This window comes from Tachypleus tridentatus, chromosome 13 (genome assembly GCF_004210375.1).
Source record: "Tachypleus tridentatus isolate NWPU-2018 chromosome 13, ASM421037v1, whole genome shotgun sequence".
Taxonomy (NCBI): Eukaryota; Metazoa; Arthropoda; class Merostomata; order Xiphosura; family Limulidae; genus Tachypleus; species Tachypleus tridentatus.
Window position 1 is genome coordinate 185,205,343 of NC_134837.1, and position 26,372 is coordinate 185,231,714.

General features: G+C 35.2%; 1 protein-coding gene across 4 annotated transcripts in view; it reads right to left on the minus strand.

Annotated features, from left to right (window-relative positions):
- Positions 1–231: 231 nt before the first annotated feature.
- The window catches only part of LOC143238683 (protein Wnt-7b-like), a 97,120-nt gene continuing 70,979 nt past the window's right edge, over positions 232–26,372 (minus strand). For all 4 annotated transcript variants that reach the window (XM_076479117.1, XM_076479118.1, XM_076479115.1 and 1 more), the window contains exons 2-4: positions 21,346–21,572; positions 14,969–15,237; positions 232–3,030 (exon numbers count right to left, since the gene is read on the minus strand). In XM_076479117.1, coding sequence (XP_076335232.1) covers positions 2,545–3,030; positions 14,969–15,237; positions 21,346–21,568 — 978 coding nt within the window. In that variant the 5' untranslated portion in view covers positions 21,569–21,572 and the 3' untranslated portion in view covers positions 232–2,544. The remainder of the gene's footprint in view (positions 3,031–14,968; positions 15,238–21,345; positions 21,573–26,372) is intronic.

Sequence of the window (26,372 nt, forward strand, 5' to 3'; positions counted from 1 at the left end):
AATACTCACATGTTAAACCTTTCCTTGGAATAACCTGAAATTTCAGTTGGAGCTGGAAAAGAATATCTTGACTTTTCCATTTGTTTCTTGTTGTTGTTGTTTTTTTAAATTTCGTGTTTGAAGAGAAATTCACATATCTCATATGTGTTATTAAGAATGTTAACAACTTATTATTTTTATTCATTTCTTCACACTACATATCCATGTATAACATTCTTTTATACTGTTCTAGGCTTCTGTTCTATATATACACAAACACACACGTGTATATAAATATATATACATAAAATGTTGACACTTTTAGTGTCATTTAGCCGGAAGAGATTTAACGTCAGGTGTTGCGTGGCTTAACATCTCTACAGCTTGAGCAGTGTAAACGCAAGTTAGGCTAAAGTATATGATTACTGATTACGAGTCTATAAGCAATTGAGTTTAACAGTCGGTCCAACTTTAGAATATTAAGATTTTGTTCTCGATGAATTAATATGAGATTTCCCTACTTTGGGTAGAAACACGAGAAATTAGCAAGTAGACAAAAATTGTTCTAGTAGTTTCTGCTAAGAACTTAGCTCTATGAGGGTATAATAGTTGAGTAAACTTGCAGAAAGTGTATTCGAGGCAATAAATCGTTTCCCTTGTAATTAGGGAGACTAGACATTCCAGTCTTTATTTTACCGAATAACTAAAATATAACCCAAATGGTAATATAAACTGTTATGCTGATATGTTATAAAACTTGTTTGGAATTTTAATAAAGTAAAGAACTGTATAATTCTTGTTTTGTGTAACCTGACATGGCCAGGTGGCTAAAGCACTCGACTCGTAACCTGATGGTTGCGGGTTCGAATCCCCGTCGCACCAAACATGCTCGCCCATTTAGCCATGGGAGTGTTATAATGTGACGCTTAATCGCACTATTCGTTGGTAAAAGAGTAGCCCAAAAGTTGGCGGTAGGTGATGAAGACTAGCTGTCTTCCCTTTAGCCTTACACTGCAAAATTAGGGACGCTTAGCATCGATAGCTCTCGTGTAGAGTTGCGCGAAATTCAAACCAAACCAAACTTATTTTGGTAAGCTATATATAATCACATTCCTGTGCAATGACAGTATGAGATAAAAATATATCACACTGTCATTATAATATACTGTTTGCTTCTAAATTTTAAAATTCAATGCATTTCAACTTTGATTTAACATCAATAAGTAAAAGTGTTTCTTGTTTTACCCACGGAAAATCTCAGGTTCTCTTTCTAATTGGAAGTTTGGTTGGAGGCCTGTAAGGTGAACAGTAAGATTTCATATCTAATTAAGAAGTGACACATAAACCTTCCTTGATAAAATATTCAATTATATCTCCGATTTTTTATCAACAGTTTTTAGCTACTTTATTTTTTATCTCAACTCATTCAAGTCACGTTTGATTCCCTCGAGCTCTTACCTGTCGAGTCCTTTTATTTATACGTTATCACTGTATTCAACCATCAGAAAGCCACTAATCTCGCATTTAATCTATCTCATTTCTGACACGAAAGGCATTTTTTCTTCTTCTCAGGATCTGCTTCAGATTTTATTTTGTTTCATAATTAGTGATTTCAAGTCACTCAACAATTATATCTGGGAAAAGTTGTTTTAATATGATATAATTAACAAATCGAAAAAAACAGGCTTTTGGCTATGAAAGTGGTTTTGATACATTATAATTTGCTTACAACTAAACACATTCTGAGAAATATATAAACATATATAAATACATGTATTTTTGAAAAAGAAACTTTTAAACCTTCATAAAATTATTCCACAATGTGTACTTTAGTAACAAAAACAATAGTAGATTTATAAATTCTATAAACAATGATTTAACGTAATGAGAAAATTGTATTAATACTAGTCGTTAAATTGACTTATAAGACTTGGAGACGAAAACGAAACCATATGCAGCTCGTTTAGGTTATGTCTTTCATTGATTTCAATTTACCTTTTAAAAAGGCAGAACAAAAGAAAGTGTTTACTACGTTCTATAACAAGAAACTTTAACAAGATATTGCTCTGTTTGTAGATATAAGAGAAAATAATAACTATTTATTAAAATAAAGCTAATGCTCTTATCTTTGGCCTAAGTACAGAAATTCCCACAGTCATTTGAAACACTTAGAAAAGGTGTGATTGTTATTTTCTCACTTCCACGCGCTGCTAAACTTACAAGCTTTTAAAATTATATAGTATCGTAATTGACCACGACCAACTTTCCAAAATAAACAGTAAAAAAAATAACATAAATAATATAGATGTTGAAATAGACATCACAGTTTTAAAGTATTACATCCACATAAATATATAATATTACATTAAGATTTGATCATCGATGTAATATAAATATATAAAGGAATCATGTTTTAAACGCGAGGAACTTATTTGATCCTTGGAAACACTTTTTGTTGTTGTTGTTGTTGTTGTTTTCTCTCCTACTGGCGGCCCAAATGTAGTTACATTCCAAAGTTATTCACTAGCAGTCAGGACGGATCATTCGCTCACATTTTACTGGATTTCATTTGCATGTGTACATCTCCGTTCTGGCCCTGCACGTGTTACATTTAACAAAACAGCACCAATGAAATTTACAATTACACTGCCAAGTTCTAGTAAACTGATGTGTATTATAGCCTCGCCCACAGCATAACAAGTTACAACCACCGATCTCATTAGATGTTTGATTACAGCGCCTCCCTACGGTTCCAAAGGAACCACGAGATAAGTTCATGTCACAGTAATTAGGAGATGGTTGAAGGTACACCAAGTCTTTATGCCGGGGTTTCCGGTGACGAAGTCTCAACTGTTGGAGGAGATATAAGGGTTCTTTGGAGGAAGAGCTTTTACTCCAGAAGGCTATAACATTCTTCGCAGTGTGATATTTCTTCATTAGAAAGTTTCCAATTTGTGAGAAGGACGGCAAGGTCTTCCAGCACGTCTTCATGGTGCACGATCCGGAAACTCCGTGACATTTACACTCCGTCAGCATGTTTTCCTTCACGGCCTGACAAACGAAGACGCTGTTCATTACATGAGCACCAGAACAGTTTTAAACATTCGTCCATTTTATTTTACTACGATTTTTATACTCAAACAACAAACATAAAAACAGTGTTGTATAAATGTACACCAATTCTAAGATGGTCACTTGTTCTTATACTCATTTCTATCGAATTAAAAATGATTATGTTTACACATCGTATCATCTCTACGTTCCAGGACAGTCTAGTAATAAATTCAGTTGTAACCTAAATACACGGGTTACATTTATATAACATTTTCTTTCGGCGTGCCATAAATTATATCAGTTCAGAACTTTTAGCAGCATCACGCTGTGCTGTTGATGATGGTGCACGCATGCGTAAGGGGCATTCTTTGAAAGAGACTGAGTGGTCCAAACATCTTTCCCCACGTGCGCTTGTTATGAATTCCACGATAAAGTAAAAGATTATGCGTTAAAAAATTTTATTTACGAAAAACGTTAAATTTCCATTCAAATAATTCAAGAAAGTAATGTGTTATATTATAAAATCAAAACCTCCATACTTAAAGGTTGGACTGAGCTTTAATTCAGAAGGTCCTCATTAAAAAACAAACAGTAACGTTATAGCGGAAGAGTGTTTACTTGTATCTTTCAGAAATTATTTATTTAATTAAAAATAATGTGTTGTTCTATCTAATTAATTACTAGCTGATTTAGAATGCAAAACTCATCTGAGTTCTATCTTGAAACCGACTTTACTTCTTGTATAAATGAATGACTTCTATAAATCGACTTTCATATCTTACATACAAGGGTGCGTAAGATGTAGCTTGAAAAATCTAAAAGTTAACACAAATTTGACGAACATTTAACATCTAAGATGTTTTGGAAAAATAAATATGTATCTTAAAAAAGGAATAAAGTATGTAGAAAAATCTAGAAGTTAACACAAATTTTAATCAATGTATAACATCTAAGATGCTTGTAAGGAATAAAGATGTAGCTTGAAAAATCTAGAAGTTAACACAAATTTTAATGATGATTTAACATCTAAGATGTTTGGAAGGAATAAAGATATAGCTTGAAAAATCTAGAAGTTAACACAAATTTTAATGAGGATTTACCATCTAAGATGTTTGGAAGGAATAAAGATGTACTTTGGAAAATTTCGAAGTTAACACAAATTTAATGAAGATTCAACGTCTAAGATGTAGGAAAGGAATAAATATATATATCTTAAAAAGGGAATAAAGATGTATCTTGAAAAATCTAGATGATAACATAAACTTCGATGAAGATTTAATATATAAGATGTTTGGAAGGAAAAAAGATGTTTCTTGAAAATCTAGAAGTTAACACATATTTTAATGAAGAATTAAGATATAAGATTTTTGGAAGGAATAAAAATGTAGATTGAAAAATCTAGATGTTAACACAAATTTTAATTAAGGTTTAACATCTAAGATATTTGGAAGGAACAAAGATGTAGCTTGAAAAATCTAGAAATTGGCAGAAATTTTAATGAATGTTTAACATCTGAGGTGTTTGGAAGGAATAAAGATGTATCTTGAAAAATGTACATGTTAACACACATTTTAATGATGATTTAACATCTAAAATGGTTGGAAGGAATAAACATGTAGCTTGAAAAATCTAGAAGTTAACACAAAATTTAATGAAGGTTTAACATGTAAGATGTTTTGAAGGAATAAAGATGTAGGTTGAAAAATCTAGAAGTTAACAAAAATTCTGTTGAAGATTTAATACCTAGATGTTTGGAAGGAATAAAGATGTATCTTGAAAAAGGAATAAAGATATATGTAGAAAAGTCTAGAAGTTAATACAAATTTTAATCAATATATAACATCTAAGATGTTTGGAAGGTGTATCTTGAAAAATCTAGAAGTTAACACAAATTTTAATGAAGATTTAACATCTAGAATTTTTGAAAGGAATAAAGAGTACTTTGGAAAATTTAGAAGTTAACAAATTTGATGAAGATTCAACGTCTAAGATGTTTGGAAGGAATAAATATATGTATCTTAAAAGGGAATAAAGATGTATCTTGTAAAATCTATATGTTAACACAAATTTTAATGAAGAGTTAACATCTGAGATGTTTGGAAGGAATAAACATGTAGCTTGAAAAATCTAGATGTTAACACAAATTTCAATGAAGGTTTAACATCTGAGATGTTTAGAAGGAATAAAGTCGTATCTTGAAAAATGTAGATGTTAACACACATTTTAATGAAGACCAGAACGTTTCGTAAAATATACAGTTTAATAGAATATCATTAACAGGATGGGATAAATGGTTGAGATAATGTGTTTGATTGTTTGACATATATCTAATGAGGCTGTCTACTAGTGTCTCTAATTTTATGTGGCAACCAGACAGAAGAGAGTCTTATCAGCGTTAACCACCGCCAATATATAGTGGAATGAATAGTTATATTACAACGCCGCCATGGCTAAACAGAAGAACGTGCTGAACTTCGGCTTTCGATCCTGAGAGCGGGAGGTCACGAGTCAAATGTCTTAACCTCTAGGCCCTGTTCGATATTTTGTTTTTGAATCTCGCATAAAAATACACGAGGGTTATCTGCACTAGCAGTCCTTAATTTAGCAGTGTAAGACTAAAGGGAAGACACATACCACCAACTCTTGAGCTACTCTTTTACCAACGAATAGTGGGATTGATCATACCACTATAATGTTTTCACCTCTGTCCTGTTCGAGATGTATAAAGCATCGAGTATTTTAATAGTAGAATGAAAGAAGTTCAAGACAAAGGTCGCATATAACTTAGGTTAATGAAGCAAAATAATAAAGGAACAATTTCAGAGTTTGTAATGTTATTTATCCAAATTTGAACCACACTGAAATATTGAAGTTTGTTTCCAACTTTCACATAAAATATCCAAACTCACTGGGTATCTACGAAGTGTTTTATTACGTTGGCTGATGTAGCTCTGATTAAACTGTGTTTTATCATGTTGGCTGATGTCGCTCTGATTGTGTTGACTGATGTCGTGCGCTCTGATCATGAAAGGTGAGAAACTTTAATTTGTTGTTATTGTTCATTATAATTAACTTATACAGTGAACAATATTCGCTCTGTCCAGTACGAAGAATCGAACCCTAGTTACGTGAAGATCGGTTATGCCTAAGAATGTATTGAAAATTTACTACTGTCACTTAGAGCTTCGTTAATCACCTAAAGAAATTACAATGAAAACGTAACATTTCCTACGTGTACGTTCCACCAGGGGGAGCTGTTTTGTACTGAATCAAACTGAATTTCGTTATCTATAATTTTGATGCTTATATACGTAGTATTTATTTTGGAGTGAATTTGAAATAAATATGGTAAAAGTAAAGAATAAAGTGTGAGGACTCAGATCGTGTCATACGTACAAGTTAAATCTTGGCTAACATTATTGATCTGTCCATCAGGTCTGTTAATTAAAATATTCATCCTTGTGAGGCTATTTAAGTAATTTTTCTTCTTATCTACACTGTTTTCAATTGTATTTCATTTGTAATTGTTTTTGACTAATTATTAAATATACCCAACATTTGTAGGGTTTAATGGCTTCCAATGCTTCTTTGGTAGGAGAGGTTCCAGTTTCACTTAGTATCGTAATTGTTGGTTTGTTTTGCATTTTGCGCAAAGCTACTCGAGGGCTATCTGCGCTGGTAATTGTTGGATCAGAATTAAAGTACAAAAATAAGTATAAGACATTCGTTTGTGCTTACCTTTTACATTGATTCTAAGTTATATTTCTAATAACTGACTTTCGTTTAATAGAAAGAAGTTATATTCAACTGATGATTTTCAAAGATGGTATGTTTGAACTCCACCAGGGGCCCGGCATGGCCAGGTGTGTTAAGACGTTCGATTCGTAATCCGAGGGTCGCGGGTTCGATTCCCAGTCGCACCAAACATGCTCGCCCTTTCAGCCGGTGGGTGCGTTATAATGTGACGGTCAATCCCAATATTCGTTGGTAAAAGAGTAGCCCAAGAGTTGGCGGTGGGTGGTGATGGGTAGCTGCCTTCCCTCTAGTCTTACACTGCTAAATTAGGGACGGCTAGCGCAGATAGCCCTTGAGTAGCTTTGCGCAAAATTCAAAATAACAAATAACTCCACCAGTACCAATCGCGATAAACGCCTTTGTTAGGCTAGAAGAATAAAACACTATATTCGAATGTTAACATAGTTAAAATGTTACGTAATTAGAGCTAGGTAAAATTCTTGGCTTAATACTTTAGTCTTTTTGCGATTATAAAGTTAAGATTTTTTTATATCTAGCCAACAAACATACTATGGTTTGAATATTTTCTCAACTGAACTTACGCCCACAATCGTAGGTGGTAACAAAGCAGTTTAGATTTACAGAATTATTTTCAAAACACATTTAACATGTTTTATATTAATTCTAGTTCCAGTGATTTTCCTTTTGCTTTAATTTTTTTTCACGAGCAGACAAATTACATGTTCGTTTTGATTTACTTGGGAACTACAAAATAAATATTTACTTTGCACCAACTAACAGTTGTATCGCAGGACAAAGACCACAATAACGTTTAATAGTGCCTACAAGGGACAGTTACTCAGGATTTTCCAGAATCTAATTTTCAAGTCACTCCGAATCGTTTGTTTATTGGCTAACTCTTTTACCATAACCTGATTGGGCAAGAAGCGGGCGATTGCCGCAATCATTGTGAAAACAGGATCCATAGGTGACCACAAAACAGATATCAACACTCTATTGACATTTAATAAGTGTACTGATGTCCTATTGATAAAACAACGTTAATACAGGAAAAGAAAAGAAAATGGCTGGAAAGTGTTAAGTGTGTATGTGTAGTAATTTTAAGAAATGCCTATGATGTCAATGTGGATGTAACAATTTCGATCCAGCAGGCCTGGCATGGCCAAGCGTGTTAAGGCATGCGACTCGTAATCTGAGGGTCGCGGTTTCGCATCCCAGTCGCACCAAACCTGCTTGCCCTGTCAGCCGTGGAGGCGTTATAATGTGACGGTCAATCCCACTATTCGTTGGTAAAAGAGTAGCCCAAGAGTTGGCGGTGGGTGGTGATGACTAGCTGCCTTCCCTCTAGTCTTACATTGCTAAATTAGGAACGGCTAGCACACATAGCCCTCGAGTAGCTTTGTGCGAAATTCATAAACAAACAAACAAAATCCAGTAGGCGGGAAACGGTCACAGAGCTGAATAAAGGCATGAAGGAAGAAACAAAGAATGATAACATTATTTCATAATAAAGTGTTTGCTAGTCATCACCATCCACCCTCATCTCTATGACTACTCTTTTACTAACGAATAGTGAGATTGACCGTAACATTATAACACCCCTCACGGCCAAAATGACGAGCACGTTTGGTGTGACGGGGATTCGAACCCGCAATCTTCAGACTACGAGTCGAGTGCTCTAACAAACTGGCCGTGACAGGCCCATTAGAAAGTGATGAAAATGAAATGTCTATCGATAATTCTGAGTATCACTTGGATTTTTTATACTAAAGGAACAACGTAGATCATCCGAAAACTCAAGTGTGAAAGCATGACATTACTGTTGTACTTCAACAGGATACAGGAATGTTGTCTATTCAACTTGGCAGTTCCTCGGTATCAAACTTTACATATGAAGAAGTTCAACAGAAGGCATCAAGTTTCAATGCTTGTTACAAGATCAATTGATTGTTTATGTTCTACATGATTGTATTCAGGATTTTTTGCACCATGTTACACCTAGGAGATCCAGATGGTCTTATAAACGTATTTGGAAACGACATTTGTAAGAAACCTCATTATACAAAACTGTTTTTATCTGTAAACAATGTCCAACAATCTCCACCAGAGACATTCATTCAGGGACAAGTTGTACTTGCACTGCTATATTAGTCAATGATATTCATAGAAGTGATGGAGAGATTGAAGATTGGAGATCAAGCTTTTGAAACAGTTAGATGGCACTTTCATTGACTGAAGTCTGGGTTTCAGCTAGAAACTTACAGTATGATCTGTACAACATTAGTGTAAGTGGTAAAGTACCATTGATTCAAAATTCATGACCTTCGTATCTACACTGAAAACCAAGAACAAGAATGGGAATAACTATCCAACAACACAACAAACAATGGTTGATCTTAACTAAGAGGTTTAGCAAATAACTCAACAACACAACAAACTATGGTTGATCTTAACCAAGAGGCTTAGCAGGTAAGTCAACAACATAAAAAACTATGGTTGGTCTTAACCAAGAGGCTTAGCAGGTAAGTCAATAACACAACAAACTATGCTCCATCTTAACGAAAAGACTTCGCAGGTTAGTCAACAACACAACAAAGTATGCTTGATTAACCAAGAGTCTTAGCATGTAAGTCAACAACACAACGAACTATGCTTGATCTTAACCAAGAGGCTTCGCAGGTAAGGCAACAATACAAAAAACTATGCTTGATCTTAACCAAGAGGCTTAGCAGGTAAGTCAACAACATAAGACGACATGTACATCTTCGAAGTTTACTACTGAGTACTATGGAAGTCAAGAATTCGTGATAGCATCACTAAATCTGTAATTCTTTTCATAAAACTTTGTGTGGAATTTTAGTTCAACCTGAAAACGCTGAAATAGACTTTTAGTCGTTTATCTTATTCCAGAGTGATATTATATATTAAGGTTCATCCAGCCTATATCCTGGGTGTCTGGATAGTTGGAGCACTGTTAAAAATCAGTTTTATTGTCCTCAAAGAAAGATTTTTATAATCTATGTGACTTTCACCTTGATGAAATAAATTGAACTTTAATTGGTCTTAAGAAATCAACTTCAAACCGCTCTTTCCTCATTCCCTTAAGCCTGTACAATCTTACTGCTTTACAGCTTTGAATACGCATGTTAATGAAGATAGTAATACAACACTTTTAACGTGCTTTAAACACTTCGTCTTTGAGTTACTTTCTGATGCATTACTTGTACTCCTGCACCAAGATTAACCTGTACCATGTTGTGTTCAGTGTACATATTATCAGTGTATTTATTTTGTAATTAATTTGTAATTTCATGATTATTTAATTGTTGTTGGTTTTTTTTTATAATAACAGAGCTAGAAATATACATTCATTGGAACTTCTGTTTATAATTCACTAATGTTGAGCTGTCGAATGTCGCGTGCAATACAATAACGTCGAGAATATAGAGGTTTCTAGCAGCCTGATAAAGGATTAAGTGATAAATACATATAAATGGTGCGCGGCGAATAGAGATAACAGACAGACAATAGCAGAAGAATGTAAAGCACGACCAAGGAACTGTCCGGCGGAAAGTTAACTTCTAGGCCTAAGGTGTAAGACTATCAGCAGAAAAGAATAATAATGTATTCCTTCAAAGCGTGGTTCTAAAGTAATGCAATTAACCTGATTACACTTTGAGAAAAGGAACAAATGATATGTTGAAGAAAGAAAACCAAACGATTACTAGAAGAGCAGAATAACTCGCGTCAAATTGTGAGTGAACTATACACAGAATACTGGTGTGGTAGAAATAAGAAAAGATAGTCCAGTTTCTCAACAGGAATTTAAAAGTAACTGAATAGGCCTAACAGTACTTTTCACGTATAGTGTTTATGATATTCATAAAATCTCTTTCATGTGAAAAAATTGTTGCACATACGTTAAGCTAGTTCCTAAGATATATATATATATATATGTATGATTTTGAAAACAAATGGAATGTACGCTATTCATTTATCGTTGAATTTATCGCATACAAGTCACAGACACCTACTGTAGAAGAACCCTTTGCCCAACCATGACTCACAGTTTTACAGCCTTTAATTGTCAATAGGGGAACATAACCTGATATCCCAGAGTTTGCTGTTTATATATCTCCTCTGTATGGCATAAGTTAAGACGACTGCAAATACATCATAAATATATTCGTATTTAGGTCTCGAAAAGTGTCATTAAATAATTTTATGTATAATCTGATCCCAAAAAGTGTTACTAATTAATTATATGTCATTTTACCTTGAGAAATATAATTTACTAATTGTGTTCATCACGTCCATTACTAAGTTTTTGTTATGTTCAAATCTTCACTATGAGCTATCTATGTTCTGCACACCACGGGTATAAAACCCGAATTTTACCCTAATAAGTTCCCAGACTTGCCGTTAAGCCACTGTGAGACCTTTTGTTAACTAATGTAGCGTTGAGCCAATCGCTCATCAAGTATCCATTTTTGGCTTCCCCGAATATTAGGTGTTTAGTATATATAATCTATATATCAGATGAGCCCGACAGGGCTAGGTGATTAGGGTGCTCGACTCGTAATCTCAGGGTCACACCAAACATGTTTGCCTTTTCAGCTGTGGAGGCGTTGTAACGTGACGGTCATTCTCACTATCGGTTTGTAAAGTGTAGCCCAAAAGTTGACTGTGGGCGGTGATGACTAGCTGCTTTCTCTCTACTCTTACACTGCTAAATTAGGGACTACTAGCGCAGATAGCCTTCGTGTATCTTTGCACGAAATTCAAAAACAAACAAACAAGGATACTAGAGATACATTCATATAGTAGTTAACTTTAAAACCTCTAAGCGTGGCCTAATGGTCAGCGTGCTGGACTATGGATCCATGGGTCGTGTCACGACATAAAGAACATAAAGAAAGAAACGGATTCCTTACTTTGGATAAGTGGATGTGTTATATGAATTACAGTGAAACCCCAATATTCAATTAGAGTGACCCAAGAGTTGACGGTTGACCCTGTGAACTGGATATTTTCCCTTTAGTTCATCACTTCAAAATTGTTAGAACAGATGACTCCAGTGTAGATTTGGGCGAAAACAGCAAACCAACTTTATAACTTTACCTTATAATAATCATATTCATGGAAAATTTAGTTTTTAGACAGGAAATTATTCATAAAGAACTCTTCGTTCTGACTTATGTAAATTTTCAGAAAGGTTTTTATAAGTCCTATAAATTGGTGAAAAATAATACATCATTCCTGATGTTAGGATGTGAAGAAATTTATATTTACAGACTTCTATCTTTAAATGAAAATGTTAAATTTACTGGTGACAATCAGTTTCTATTTTCATAAATTTGTTTTGTGCTAGTAGTTTATTGGTTTGATATTCCCATGGAAGTTGAGAGTAGTCAATCTCTAACAACTTTTGTCTCATGGACAAGAAATGGTGAATATCTCTAACTTTAAAAAAAAATTATACTCAGTCTTGGTAGAAACTATTTCCGGCCCCAGTTCACTTCTAGAGAAGATCAGCCGATGTTGTGTTTGTTAGTTTGTTTTGGATATTCGTGCAAAAGCTACGCTCTCGCTATCTGTGCTAGCTGTCATTAATTTTGACTGTCTCTATTTCCTTGGTTTTATTTCTGTGCTGTCTTGTGGATTTGGGTCTTCTCAATGGTTTGTTTGTTTTGAATTTCTATCTGCGCTAGCCGTCCCTAATTTAGCAGTGTAAGACTAGAGGGAAGGCAGCTAGTCATCACCACCTACCGCCAACTCTTAGGCTACTCTTTTACCAACGATAGTGGGATTGACCGTACAGTATAACGCTCCCACGGCTGAAAGGGCGAGCATGTTTAGCGCGACCGCGATTCGAACCCGCGACTCTCGGATTACGAGTCGAACGCCTTAACACGCTTGGCCATACCGGGCCCCTTCTCAACGCTACTTTACTGTCTGTATTTCCTTGGTTTTCTCAAAAAAGTCTCATGTGTTTGGGACTTAAATGCGCCCTCTCACTACATTAAACTCCTTGATAAATATAATCTTCTGTCTCTAGATTTGTAACATTAATTGTATCTATCATCTTTGGATTCCATACAATATTCTTTTTAATCTCGCATGTCTACTCTTCTATGTTCCCTTAATTAAGACAACTGACAAATATCTCATAATTTTCACATTACATCATCTTGTAAACTGACACTAGATCTCACCGAACTTGTAAAATATCATTGTGTATTACACAATGTTGTCGTCCATTTTTACCACTACGGAATTTCATCGTCTTGTAGATTGACAATAGATTTTCCAAATTCTAAATATTACCATTTTGCACACGATCAAATATATCCATTTTAACATTTCATTTTCTTATAAATAGACAAAAATCTGTATATATGGCCATAATAGCCAAGTCCTTCAAATTTTAAGATTACGTAACAAAGACTGTTTAATTTCCATATTATACCATCATGTAAACTGGAATATTTCCTTTCCACTTTCAAACCACTCCACGTTGTAAGCAACGTTCTCATCATTTCTAGTTTACATCGTCTTGTAAGCAGAAACAAAACACTTTATTTTAAAATAACAAAGGTCACAAAGGTCCTTCGACCTCAGAATTAGACGGCGTTGTAAAAATTTCTCAGTTTCTATACAATTTTTTATTAACTGAAAATTATTTCATTATTTATACAGTAAATACCTGTCTCAACTGGTCCTTCTTAAACATATCTTCAGCTAAAAATAATTCCATAAGTCTTGCATAACAAACTTTGCTGTGAAATGGAATGTACCTGAGGTTCAATGTATCCCACTTGATAGTCCAACTGGTCCCTCCTTTTCTGCAAGCTGTTGATAAACGCTTCTCAGTAAATGGTACTTACCAGATGATACGAAGTAAAACTAGGAGGTGCTATAACAGTTCTAGATGTCTAACACTTATTAAATTGAATCAGGACTGAAACTATTTATAAGCGCATATGTAAAACTTTCAGTTAGCTACAAGAAGTTACCATTGTAAACACTAGCTTACTCGCTGTCCACCTTACTTCTGAGACTTGTTATTTCCGACTACCCCTTTCCTACCACATTAAACCAGTCGGTTCTACAATTATCCTCAGTCTCGGGCACGACTGTTCGGCTCAGTTGCATCAATTTCAATCATAGTAGCCATTTGGTCTTTGTTTTCAGTAGAACGAAGCCCACTGGTAGAACTAAAATAGTCAGACACTTGCAAAAACCAAGAGAGAGAGAATGTTCAGTGGATGGTGTTTCTAAAACTATAATACATATCCTTATATTTCATCTAATAGTGTTTTAACTTGAGAATATTTGTTGATGTAGAAACCCAAGTACTAATAGTGACAGCTTATCTCTAGATAGAGATAAGGTTTAAATGCTGTCACACCACCGGTTAGGTCATGCGTTCCTCTTCCCTGATGAATTGATTACTTTCATAAGATATGCACGTGCCAAGAACGCTGTGAAAAAGCTAAGGGGGTTCTCTCGAAAACTGTAGAATTTCTAAAACGTATCAACAAGATAAATTACTGTACTGTGTCTCTGCCACATGCTGCTTTATCCAGTGGCCATTTACCAGAGATGAGGACCCGTGGTTGATCTCTCTATCAAGAACTTGTCGGCAAGAGATTGGTTTTTGACAATCTTAGACATAGAAAAATTATGTAAGACAGGCGTTGCTAGTAGAGTGGCCATAAGTAATGTTTGAATAATTCCAAACAACTTTCTGATCGTCAGCTCATAACTCATACTGTATCCAGTGTTCAGTAAAAACACGTCGAAAATAATTCTACCTCATGGTTCTAGGAAACATTTCGCGTAGTAAATAACTAAAACGACAACCCTTTCAAACCATTGCAAAAACATGATTTTATTATTCAACGTACATGTGTTTCATTACAATATTATTGTATCGTCATAAGTTGTTTGTTTTTGTGTGCGTTTGAGAGAGAGAGAAAAACAAGCCAGATGCTTACAGCATTTTCAGTAATAATACAGGTTGCAACTAAAGTTTGATATTAGGGGCGCTAATATAATGAATCTTCTAGTTGCACAGATAAATTATAAATCAGAAATCAAATGATAGTTGGACATTTTGAATCTACGTGGAAGCTATATAAAAATGAGCTGAAAAACTGATATTTTATTCACTGACCTTTCTTCCAGCTTTGTTGTTATGGAGATTCATCAGTGATCTTGCATCCCACTCGAGCTCTCGTGCGTCCAGGAACCTGCGAGCTAGTCTCATCCCGTAGCGGACGTCAGCACTGCAGCCTCCCCATTTCCAATCCCCCCACAGACTCATCCCGGCCTTCGTCCGATCACAGCCGCACCTATTGATGTTCCCTCGACTGCACGCCTGGGTTACAGAGTACGTTACACCTGCAGAACTGATGGCGTAAACGTACGCTGCTTCTCGGCTACCTGCGTCAAGATTAATATATTAATTACTGACGTTCTTAATTGTCATATGCCACCTGATTCGTTACGTATACCTAGATGTATACTTCATATTGGATTGTCCACTGCCACGTTTATAGTTAAACAATACTCCTAGTTGCGTATTTATTCTTTAGTGAACAATAAAAAACAAACAATACATGCTTAATATTTCATTACTAATTAAATCGCATCATATAGTTTAATAAACTAAATTTGACTTGTTGTGAAAATGGTTGAATATGTTATATTAAAACTATTTTAGACACATAAATCTGCAAGTCATATGACAACCATAGTCTATAAAAAGTCGCAGTAGAACGGATTGTACCAGAACTACATTTTAGCATTATTTCGTGTTACCTATTGCGTATGATGTTATTCATGTTGATAACTTTTCGGAAGAATAAGTAAGACCCATTTACGACCCAATAGATCCATATAGCCAAATTATAAAATTATGTTTAGATAGAGGATTTAGAATTTCCAAGACGATGGTGTTTTCCGTTATTTTTAATGGTACTGAAAACAAAAGAATAAGGATCAACCTGAGACACCAAGACCATCCAAAAGGCGTCTGCAACGAATCATATCCCAGCCAAGCAACTGCAGCATTTGTAACTGGTGTGAATTCATAAGCACAAAATTCTGTGATGAAAGCTGTTCACATACCCCAAGCTATATCATAAAAGTTTAAGAAGAATATGATTAATACTAAAAAGAATGTTTCATCCGTTCTTAACTAGAGAGTGTTATAATTATAACCTACCTTCCTGACTTAGTTCACTCATATAATTTCATATATGTTTTCAATTTCAAAGCTCAGGGTTTGTTGTTTTTAGTTTTTAATTGTGTGCAAAGCTACACGAGGGCTATCTGCGCTAACCGTCCTTAATTTAGCAGTGTAAGACTAGAGGGAAGGAAGCTAGTCATCACCACCCACCGCCAACTCTTGGGCTACTCTTCTACCAACTAATAGTAGGATTGACCGTCGCTTTATAACGCCCCCACGCTGAAAGGGCGAGCATGTTTTGTGTGACGGAGATTCGAACCTCTGACCCTCGGATTACGAGTCGAGTGCCTTAACCACTTGGCCATACCGGGCCTTGTGGAGATGTAGGTATATAAGTCAAAATATTATCTTTTTCTGCTATTGCTGTTGATGTTAACCCAAACACTATCGAAACATGTGCGATATATTTATAAATACGATCTGTTTTTACGTTGTGTTATTTTTAATATTATACACATGCACAAATACCGTTAAATATATTTAAACATTTTTGTTGTTTTTCGTAATTGTATCCCCCCAGTTGCACAGTGGTATGTTGCGGACGTCTGACGCCAGAAACCGGGTTTTTTAGTACAGTCTGTGCATCTTTGTTCACTTCCAACAAACAATTTAGAACTGTAGTACATTACGAATGGATTTAGACACCTTTATAATAAAGTTATATATAACGACCTTTATTCTGTAGATGAAAATTTAAAAAAATTTATATCAGCTAGTCTTCCGTCAATGCAGCTTTATCAGGGTTACTGGTATAATTAACTTCTTCAAAAAATAAAGTTGATACCTCTAGTTTGAAATGTTTATTTAGCGGTATAGCTACATTGTTATAACGTATTACTAACCTTCGACCATCTTTAACTTCCAACTGATACATCACAATTGATCACACCCAGCGAGCTGATGATTCTAATAAACATTAGATCGTTGATAAAATCTAGAAGTGACATGAGTTTGTCTAGTGGTGCTCACCACGTGCGACAGAAAACTGCACGAGAAAGCTTGTATTACTTGTTCACGTAGCATCTCGGACAGACCTAAACACGAGATGCCTGGTGGTGTGAAGATAAATAACTGGTATACACCTGAAAACACTTGATATATAGCTTATAATTATTTTCTCTTGTGCTTCTAGAGAAATGTGAGAGTTGTGGATCGGTCATCATTTTCACGTTGTTACAAGCAGATTATAAAATACCACATAATTCGTTTTGGTAGTTGTGCTACAAACAAATAATGCGTTGTAAACGTGTTCTTGTAATTTAGCACTTTCAGCGTTCTAGTAGTTTTTGAACAATCAAAACGTATATCAAAAATAGGAACGTAAACTAATATCTATTGACAACAGCTATAAGATGTGATTTTATTTAAACCAAGTCTTCTAGTTTGTCTCCTTAACTAAAAGTTCTTAGTACCATTACTTGAACGTTGAGCTAGTACCATCACTTCAAATGCTGAGCTAGTACCATTACTTCAAGTGTTGAGCTGTACCATCACTTTAACTGCTGATTTAGTACCATCGCTTCAACTGCTGAACTAGTACCATTACTTCAAGTGTTGAGCTGTACCATCACTTTAACTGCTGATTTAGTACCATCGCTTCAACTGCTGAACTAGTACCATCGCTTCAAATGCTGATCTAGTACCATTACTTCAAGTGCTGAGCTACTACCATCCCTTTAAGTGTTGAGCTAGTACCATTACTTCAAGTGCTGAGATAGTAAACTCGCTTCCAGTGCTGAGCTAGTACCATCCCTTCAAGTGTTGAGCTAGTACCATCACTTCAAATGTTGACTATTAAGTCGTCATTTAATAATTAAATCTAGATGTTTATGGTAATACTTTTTTAGAGCCAATTTCCAGTTATTTGTGGTCCATATAAACATGAATGAGACATTCGTAATGAAGTAGTTAACTTTCAAAATAATGACTGATTGCTAAACAACCTATATGTGGTTTTTAAATAAAGTTTCAGACCTTATTAGTGAGACCTTCACGATGGGCCTTGGCTAGCCTCGAAGCACGTTCCACTGAGGTATCGTCGCAGGTGACATTTTTACAGCCACAGCTGGTAAGCGTGTGCTAGCAGAACTGTCTGTTTTCCATACGTTCTATATAGGCAAGGCTACACAACGATAGATGGACCCATTCTATGGTGGCAGGCTCTAAAACTGGAAATGTTCGGACTCTATCGGTGGACCTATTCAATGGTGGCAGGCTCTAAAACTGGAAATGTTCGGACTGTATCGGTGGACCCATTTTGGAACATTTTAAGAATATTATTTAGCTGTATATTAACACCTTTCATTACGTACAGAATGTCAGTGCATTTCTTCATATTTAAAGACATTATTTTGGTCTAACAGTTACATTCTCCATTTGGCAGACACTAAAAATATACGTTGGTTAATTCGACTTTATTCTCACTATAAGATTTGACAGTTTAAAGTTGACTTTTGTTTAGAAATATCACATTGAAATTGATTTATAGATGTTTAACATCGCCCTGTATTCCAATTCCGTCTTCAGAACTGTTTCTGGTGTTTTTTATCTCAATGAATTTCACATCTAGAACAAGAAACTAAACCAGGTATTGCCAAACTGTAGAAAGTATTACGTTGTCGTTTGATTTCTGTCCGTACTGAACGTCTATGAGAACATATTTCTATCATATCGAAGGTCATGTATCGTTACGTTAATATACGTGATTTTGGTGACTTTTTACATATTAATGTACGATGTATCCAGACTCAAACTAAAACAACTACTATGTTCTACAGTACGTTACATTTAGGAAACGATTCCTCAGTTATTACAGAAAGTAAACGAAGAAAGACTATGAATTATCTATTTAAATGATACAATGTCTTATATGAAACAATGATGGTATTTTCAAACTATGTTATAACGGGTACTAACAGTAGTTTTAAAATATATTGTAGGGGACACTAACGGTAGTTTTAAAGTATATTGTAGGGAAATAAAAGTAATTTTATAGTACTGTGTAGGGACTAAGGGCAGTTTTAAAGTATCATTGATGTGTATATCAAGTTTTCTAATGTATCACTAACTTTATTAACTTTGTTTTGAATATTCACTTAAAAGAGCGCTAGGGCTGCATGTTCTACACGTTCCTAATATTGAACTGATAAGCTACACCACCCACGGCACATTACCGATCAAATAGTAGTAAACTTTAATCTTATAACTCCCTCACAGCCACAAATTGCGTAGTACGACTTTTTTAGGCAACTGGGTGCGAACCAAGGACCAAAAGTCCAATCCACGCTGACCAACGACTCATGCCCGAACCGCTACTTTAAGAAAGTTTAAAATAACAAATACATAATATTTAATATGTGTCAGGTTTAGAAATGGTTTTATACATTAAATATTGATTTAATGTATATTTTTTATGTTTTCTTCCAATTGTAAAAATGTGTCTTAAGTCAAATCAAAGAGTTTGTTTTTGATTGTTTTTGAATTTCTCGCAAAGCTACTCGAGGGCTATCTGCGCTAGCCGTCCCTAATTTATCAGTGTAAGACTAGAGGGAAGGCAGCTAGTCATCACCACCCACCGCCAACTCATGGGTTACTCTTTCACCAACGAATAGTGGGATTCACCGTCACATTATAACGCCCCCACGGCTGAAAGGGAGAAATTGTTTGGTGTGACAGGGATTCGAACCCGCGATACTCAGATTACTAGTCGAGTGTGTAACTAGCTGGCTATGCTGAGCTTCTATAAGATGAATGGGAAATTTAGTTTTATTTTATCTTTTAGATGACTGGGATATTTAGTTTTATTTTATCTCTTACGTAACTGAGACACTTAGTTTTATTTGTCTATTAGAAAACTGGGAAATTTAGTTTTGCTTTATCTATTAGATGACTGGGAAATGTAGGTTCATCTTAATATTAGATGACTAAGAATAGTAAACATATTTACATGTAAAGGGCTTATGTTATACTATTTGAGTATTGGTAAAATGTTGCACTGAGATATTACAACATTTTATTAATACTCAGATAGTACAACATATTATCAATACTCAGATACGATATATTTACGGCATGTGGCAACAAGATTGATAACTATAAGTCTTTTTTTAAACAAATATATTTTAATATACAGACAACAATACAATTTATAATAGCGGTTATTGCATATAATTATTTATATAAACAAATTTTACAAACTTCAAACAATACTGAGTCTTCTATCTCGTTTGAAACTGATTATTTTGTCGACGGTTTACGAAGCGCAAATTACGTTTATGTTGACATACACATACACTTTACTTAAAGCTAGCTAGCTGTACTCTTAACACGTGAGTATTTTTCCCGGCAAAATTATTTAATGTGTTTGTTAATACTAACGTGAGAGGTTAATTCACTGAAATTTGTAATGTTAGAAATCTATAAACATTCCTAGTAGTTTTCCGATTAATAGGTTCCGAGGCTTATAATATCCTGACTGTACTGACCAAACAATGTTCTATATCTCTTGTCGCTGCGATTTATAAACTTTAAGGCGACGTTATAAAAAATTCAGTCAGTCCAACAATACTGCTGTTTACGTATATATACACATTGCTGATTATTACGCTCGAGAATGTTATACAAATTTAGAGAACAGACGGGACTCACGCAATACACGTTTAACATTATACGTTATATGCATTAAACTGAAACAAAACAAATATATTAAAATAATAAAAAGTCCGTTAGACAGGTCACTGAGAACAGTTTTATTATTTGTCTGTTAAATATTCGCGCAGATTTTCATAAGAACTATCTCTATCATCAGACCCTACTTTTGAAATGAAAAATTTAAGGAAGGGCAACTAATTAACACCACTCACCGCCAACACTTAAGCTATTTTTTTTGCAACGGCTAGTGAGATTAACCATCACACTGTAACACTTCAATTTCTGAAAGAGATATAGGTTTTGATCTCGCATCCAGAAAATATTACGAGTCAACCATGGTAACCACTTGCCCATATAGTAAAAGCTTTAGCTAAGTTATTTTCCTGTTTTCAGTATCTTGTTCAACGTTGTTAGTATTCAAATCAAAGGCAGCGTGAGTTTTAAATAATTATTTACAAATGTTATTACACGTACAAACGGAAACTGATTCGCGTGTTGATGAAGTGACCAATAGTATAAAAATCCCTCTTGGAGTGCCCGATAAGTGTTCAGGTGTGAAAGTGACTGGGTTGTTATCAACGTCATTGTTAACCTAGTATTAATATATAGTACATATTAAAAAGGTAAAGAAGTAATTCTTCTGCACTCACCAACAACCACCACGTGACCAAAGACACTGTCACTACCAATAGCTGTGCAGTTCCACCTGTGATACTGAAACTGACGTTGGCACTCTTTTATTCCAAGCTTTGCGCCATTCCCAATAGCCACTATGGCGTCAGGTCGGACACGACAGATCCTCCTCTGTGTGGCGGTCAGACCAGGAATCTTGTTGCAGATTATGTGGGCACTAAAGGCTACTACTGATGACATAGTTCTGAAGAAAGATGACCAAACAGAAATAATTGACTACCACTGTACCTCGTGCTACATACTTGAAACTGTCACACATTTATATTAATATTCATAAACAACCAGATTCTAGTAATTTACTACTATGATGTCCTGTGGTATAATACAGATATCTGTAAAAAAATGTGATTGCTTAGTTTTTCATCAGTTGTTCAACCCACGGTTAAAACTGTTCTGTTGTCCAGTTCCTTGAAATTAGAAGTAATAACAAAAGCGTATGCATTTCAAAATTTAAGAGGTCTATATGGATGGATTTTGTTTTCCTTATGATGTCCATTTGAGTGGATTTAGTTCCTGCTGTCGGATTCTCTTCAGGTAACAAGTTTCTTTGTTATATAAAGATTACAATGCACTAGGTGACGTTTATTGATAAATGACAGACCAGATGGAATATAGAGAGTCAACAACACCCACTGTCACATTTATAGGGTTTTAATCAAATAGTAGAATTTGACCTTTACTTTTATAACGCACCCACTACTCCAAAGCGCGAAACAAAGTTTTGGAGCAATGAGACACGGGCCATGAATCTTCAGATTTACAATACGCTACGCTAACTCTACACCACATTCGATTCAAATACTATGTAATCTGTTTGTTCTCTAGTTAATTATTAAGTGTGAAGTCCTGTGACCATGATATGTATACACCTATTCTGATGTCCGGTTTGTCATCACGTGTTAAGATTAATAATAATTGTATGTATCTATCTCATTTCTTTTGGAAAGTTTATTATGGGACGTCAAGTCCATTATCTAACACACATATTTGATTGCTGGCCCAAGTGTCGCGATATGAAATTCGACACTATACGAGAAGTCCAGATTAAAGTTTTGGACATATTTGTGTATCCAGTTGTTGAATTTCAACATTACTTGGGACGTTTAGAGTCTTTATGCCTTCAGTTGCTAAGAGGGTTATCTGTGCTCTGCTAAACACGGGTATTGAAACCCGGTTTCTAGCAGTATAAGTCCGCAAAAATACCGCTGTGCCAGTGGGGGGCGTTCTGTTGTTTAAAGTGATCTAGTATCAAACCAGAAAATCCAGTAATTACTGATTTTGTTACGTATCATTTGTTAAATTTTAAATTAACGTTAAAAACACCAATGTAACCCACGTAATAATGTCCACTATGAGTTTCAAAACTGAGCGGGATGACCAGCGAGCACCGGTTCGTTTTTAATAAGTGCTTACAACATACTTTCTATCTTCAGATAAGCAAAAGAAAAGTACTGAATTAAAACATTAGGAAAACTTTATTAAACTATTTCAAGAAAGATTAACATTAATGCCGAACTTATTCAGAAATGTTTATAACCATTGATTCATCTACAAAAACTCAACAGGTGAGAAACAGTGGAAAATTACAATGTGTGACCTTTGTTGACCTAGAAAAGGTCAAAGATGAGAAACACTGGAAAGTTACAGTGTGCAACTATTTTTTACGTACAGAAGTTTAACAGGTGAGAAACAGTGGAAAATTACAGTGTGATCTTTGTCAACCTACAAAAGGTCAAAAAGTTAGAACCAGTAAAAGGTTTCTATTGACTGCTATAACTCCAAACTGTAACTTATTTTATAATATATTTTGTTATTTCATGTAAGTTCCAAGAAAGCAGTATTTTTACCAACAAAAGAACGTGTAAGTAGCTTCATCGTTACTGTAATTAATATTTCACACTCTACTGCGTCTTAACTTTACCTGTTAAGCCTATGACAACTCTCCAATGTGTTACATAACACGTTTCTTCAAGCACCGTAAAAAATAAATAAGGATGAGATTATGCGAGGCACAGGTTAATTCTTTATACTTGTAATTGTAGGAGAGATACTTTACTATTTCTCTGTCTTTTTAAATATTGTGCCCTAAGAAAGTCGCAAGACTGGAAATGGTACCTCTCGGTTGTAAGCTATTGCTTAAGTCCATTAATTCGCAAACGCTCAGAGCCACTAGCCTCTTGTCTACAATTGTCATTCATGGACGTAACATCGGACAGATTTAAATTATAAAGTCACGAGGGCTGATGGTTTTCTCGATATAACGTCAACATGTAATAGAATAAACTTCATCAAGTGAGACAGACTCCGAGATAAGACAGCTAGAGAAATTGAAAGTACACCATTGTGTGTAAAACTGGGTTGTGAGAAGACGGAATAATTTTATTTAGCTGTAGAGAACTGTGAGGTGAAGTTGACAATGAAAACATGTAAAGATAAAAACCTTCATAAGATATTTGACATACTAACTGTCACAGACGAATATTTTTCCGTGGAAGTATTTATATATTTTTCCGATTCTTCAAGATAATGAAAAAAAAACAAAAATTTGAACTTAAAACGAATCAGTGTAGATTATTTATCTTAGTAAAAGGTCTGGTGGTTAGGGCACTCAATTCGCAACCTGCAGGTTGCGAGTTCTTATACCTTCACTTAACTTATTCGCCCTTGCAGCCATGCCCGTCATAATATACAGTCAATCCTACTTTTCGTTAGGCCCGGCATGGCCAAGTGGTTAAGACACTCGACTAGCAATCCAAGGGTCGCGGGTTTGAATCCCCGTCACACCAAACATGCTTGCCCTTCAGCCGTGGGGGCGTTATAATGTTACGATCAATTCCATTATTCGTTGGTAAAAGAGTTGGCGGGGGGTGGTGATGACTAGTTGCCTTCCTCTAGTCTGACACTACTAAATTAAGGACGGCTAGCTCAGATGACCCTAGTGTAGCTTTGCGCGAAATTCAAAACAAACTAAAACCAATACTATTCGTTAGTGAAGAGTAGTGCATGAGTTGACGGAGGGTGGTGTTGACTAGCTGTCTTTCCTATAGTCTATGAGAAGAAAAGTAAAGTCATAGTGCAGAAAGTCATCGTGTAGTTTTGCTCTAGAAATACTATATATTTGTGCAGTATTTAAGTTTGGTTGTTTCTTTTATAGCACAGTCGCATTCATATAACTGCTGTATCCACTGTGGAGAATCGAACCCAGGATTTTAGCGTTGTAAGTTCATAAACTTACCTCTGACACTCCAGGAACATATACTTGAAGTCTTTTGTTTTCGTTTTACTGATCGGCATTCGAAAATTATTTTTAAGAGTTACCGCATTATTGAAGATCCGGCATGGCCAGGTGGTTAAGGCACTTGACTTATAATCTGAGGGTCGCGGGTTCGAATCTCCGTCACATCAAACATGCTCGTCCTTTCAGCCGTGAGGGCGTTATAATGTGACGGTCAATCCAACTATTCGTTGGTAAAAGAGTAGCTCAAGAATTGGAGGTGGGTGGTGATGACTAGCCCTCTTCCCTCTAGTCTTACACTACTAAATTAAGGACGGTTAGCACAGATGGCCCTCGTGTAACTTTGCGTGAAATTTAAAACAAACAAACCAAACCGCCTCATTGAAAAACTTTGTATTATATTAAATAACTACTGCAGTATTTGAGTTTAAGTGAAGTTTAGTGTTTCTAAGTAGGTACTGAAATAAAGGCTATGTAATTAAAATAATAAACTTATTTGGTGTAAAATAACTGCTTTGCTTATTTAGTTAAAGTATGGCACTCTAAAATAAGGGACTGGATGCCGTTCGTAAATATTGAGAGGAAATACACCTTATAATTACAGTGAAATAATTAATAGGAATTGAAGGATTTATATGCAAGACACCATTAAAGGTAATACTGTATGTACACTTCACAACCATGTTTTAGGCTACTTTTATAAAAGCGTCAGCATTTGATTACTATTTTCCCTTCTCTTCATTCCTGGAAACCATTTGTGAAGAAATCGTCAGTGGAAGAAGATACATTGTTGTTATTTGTTTTCTACTCAATTTGGTCTCCAGAGGTTTAAAGAGAAAGTCGTCTTGGACACACCCAACTCGTTTGAATGGATGATACATTAGAAAATGGCCAAAGTAAGATGAAGGAAAACAATCTTCTGACGAAGTTGGATTAGTTCTTTTGTGAGAAGTTTTTTAGGAGGGTCCTAATGTCGCTCCATAAGGTGCAGAAAAGCGATCTAATTCTTGTCTCGAGCGGATAATAGGAAACTGACAAATAAAATATCAACTATTAAACACATGTGACCATACAGGCCCCATGTAACATGTACTCTAATCAGTGCACGTTTGTGTCTCTCTTCTTTAAAAGCGTAAGATAGAAATCTCATACTTGTAATGTTTATAATTAAAGAAAACAACAATAAGGAAACAAAAATCAGCCAAACATAATAACCTAATAAAGAAACGTCTGTAGTTAGAGTATTATATCCTATACCACATATCAGATATTTAGTCTTTCCTTTGAACTTCTTTTAATCCCAAGTTATATCAAGTAGTTTATGATAAAACATTTGGTTATTATAATATATTTGGCCAGGTGGTTAAGACACTCGACTCGTAATCCGAGAGTCGTGGGTTCGTATCCCTGTCGCTCCAAACATGCTAACCATTTCGGCCGTGGGGCGTTATAATATCACGGTCAATCCCACTATTCGTTGGTAAAAGAGTAGCCCAAGAGTTGGCGGTGAGTGGTGATGACTGCCTGCCTTTCCTCTAGTCTTACACTGTTAAATTAGGGACGGTTAGCGCAGATAGCTCTTGTGCAAAATTCAAAACAAACCAATAACTAGTAGTAATTTTTTAAAATCATAATTTTAGTGTAAACAATTCTTGAAGTTAGCTTTCTCACAGACGTATGTTGTTAATACAAAAAGCTCAAACACAGGATGAAACAGGAATTACCAGGCTCGGCATGGCCAAGCGTGTT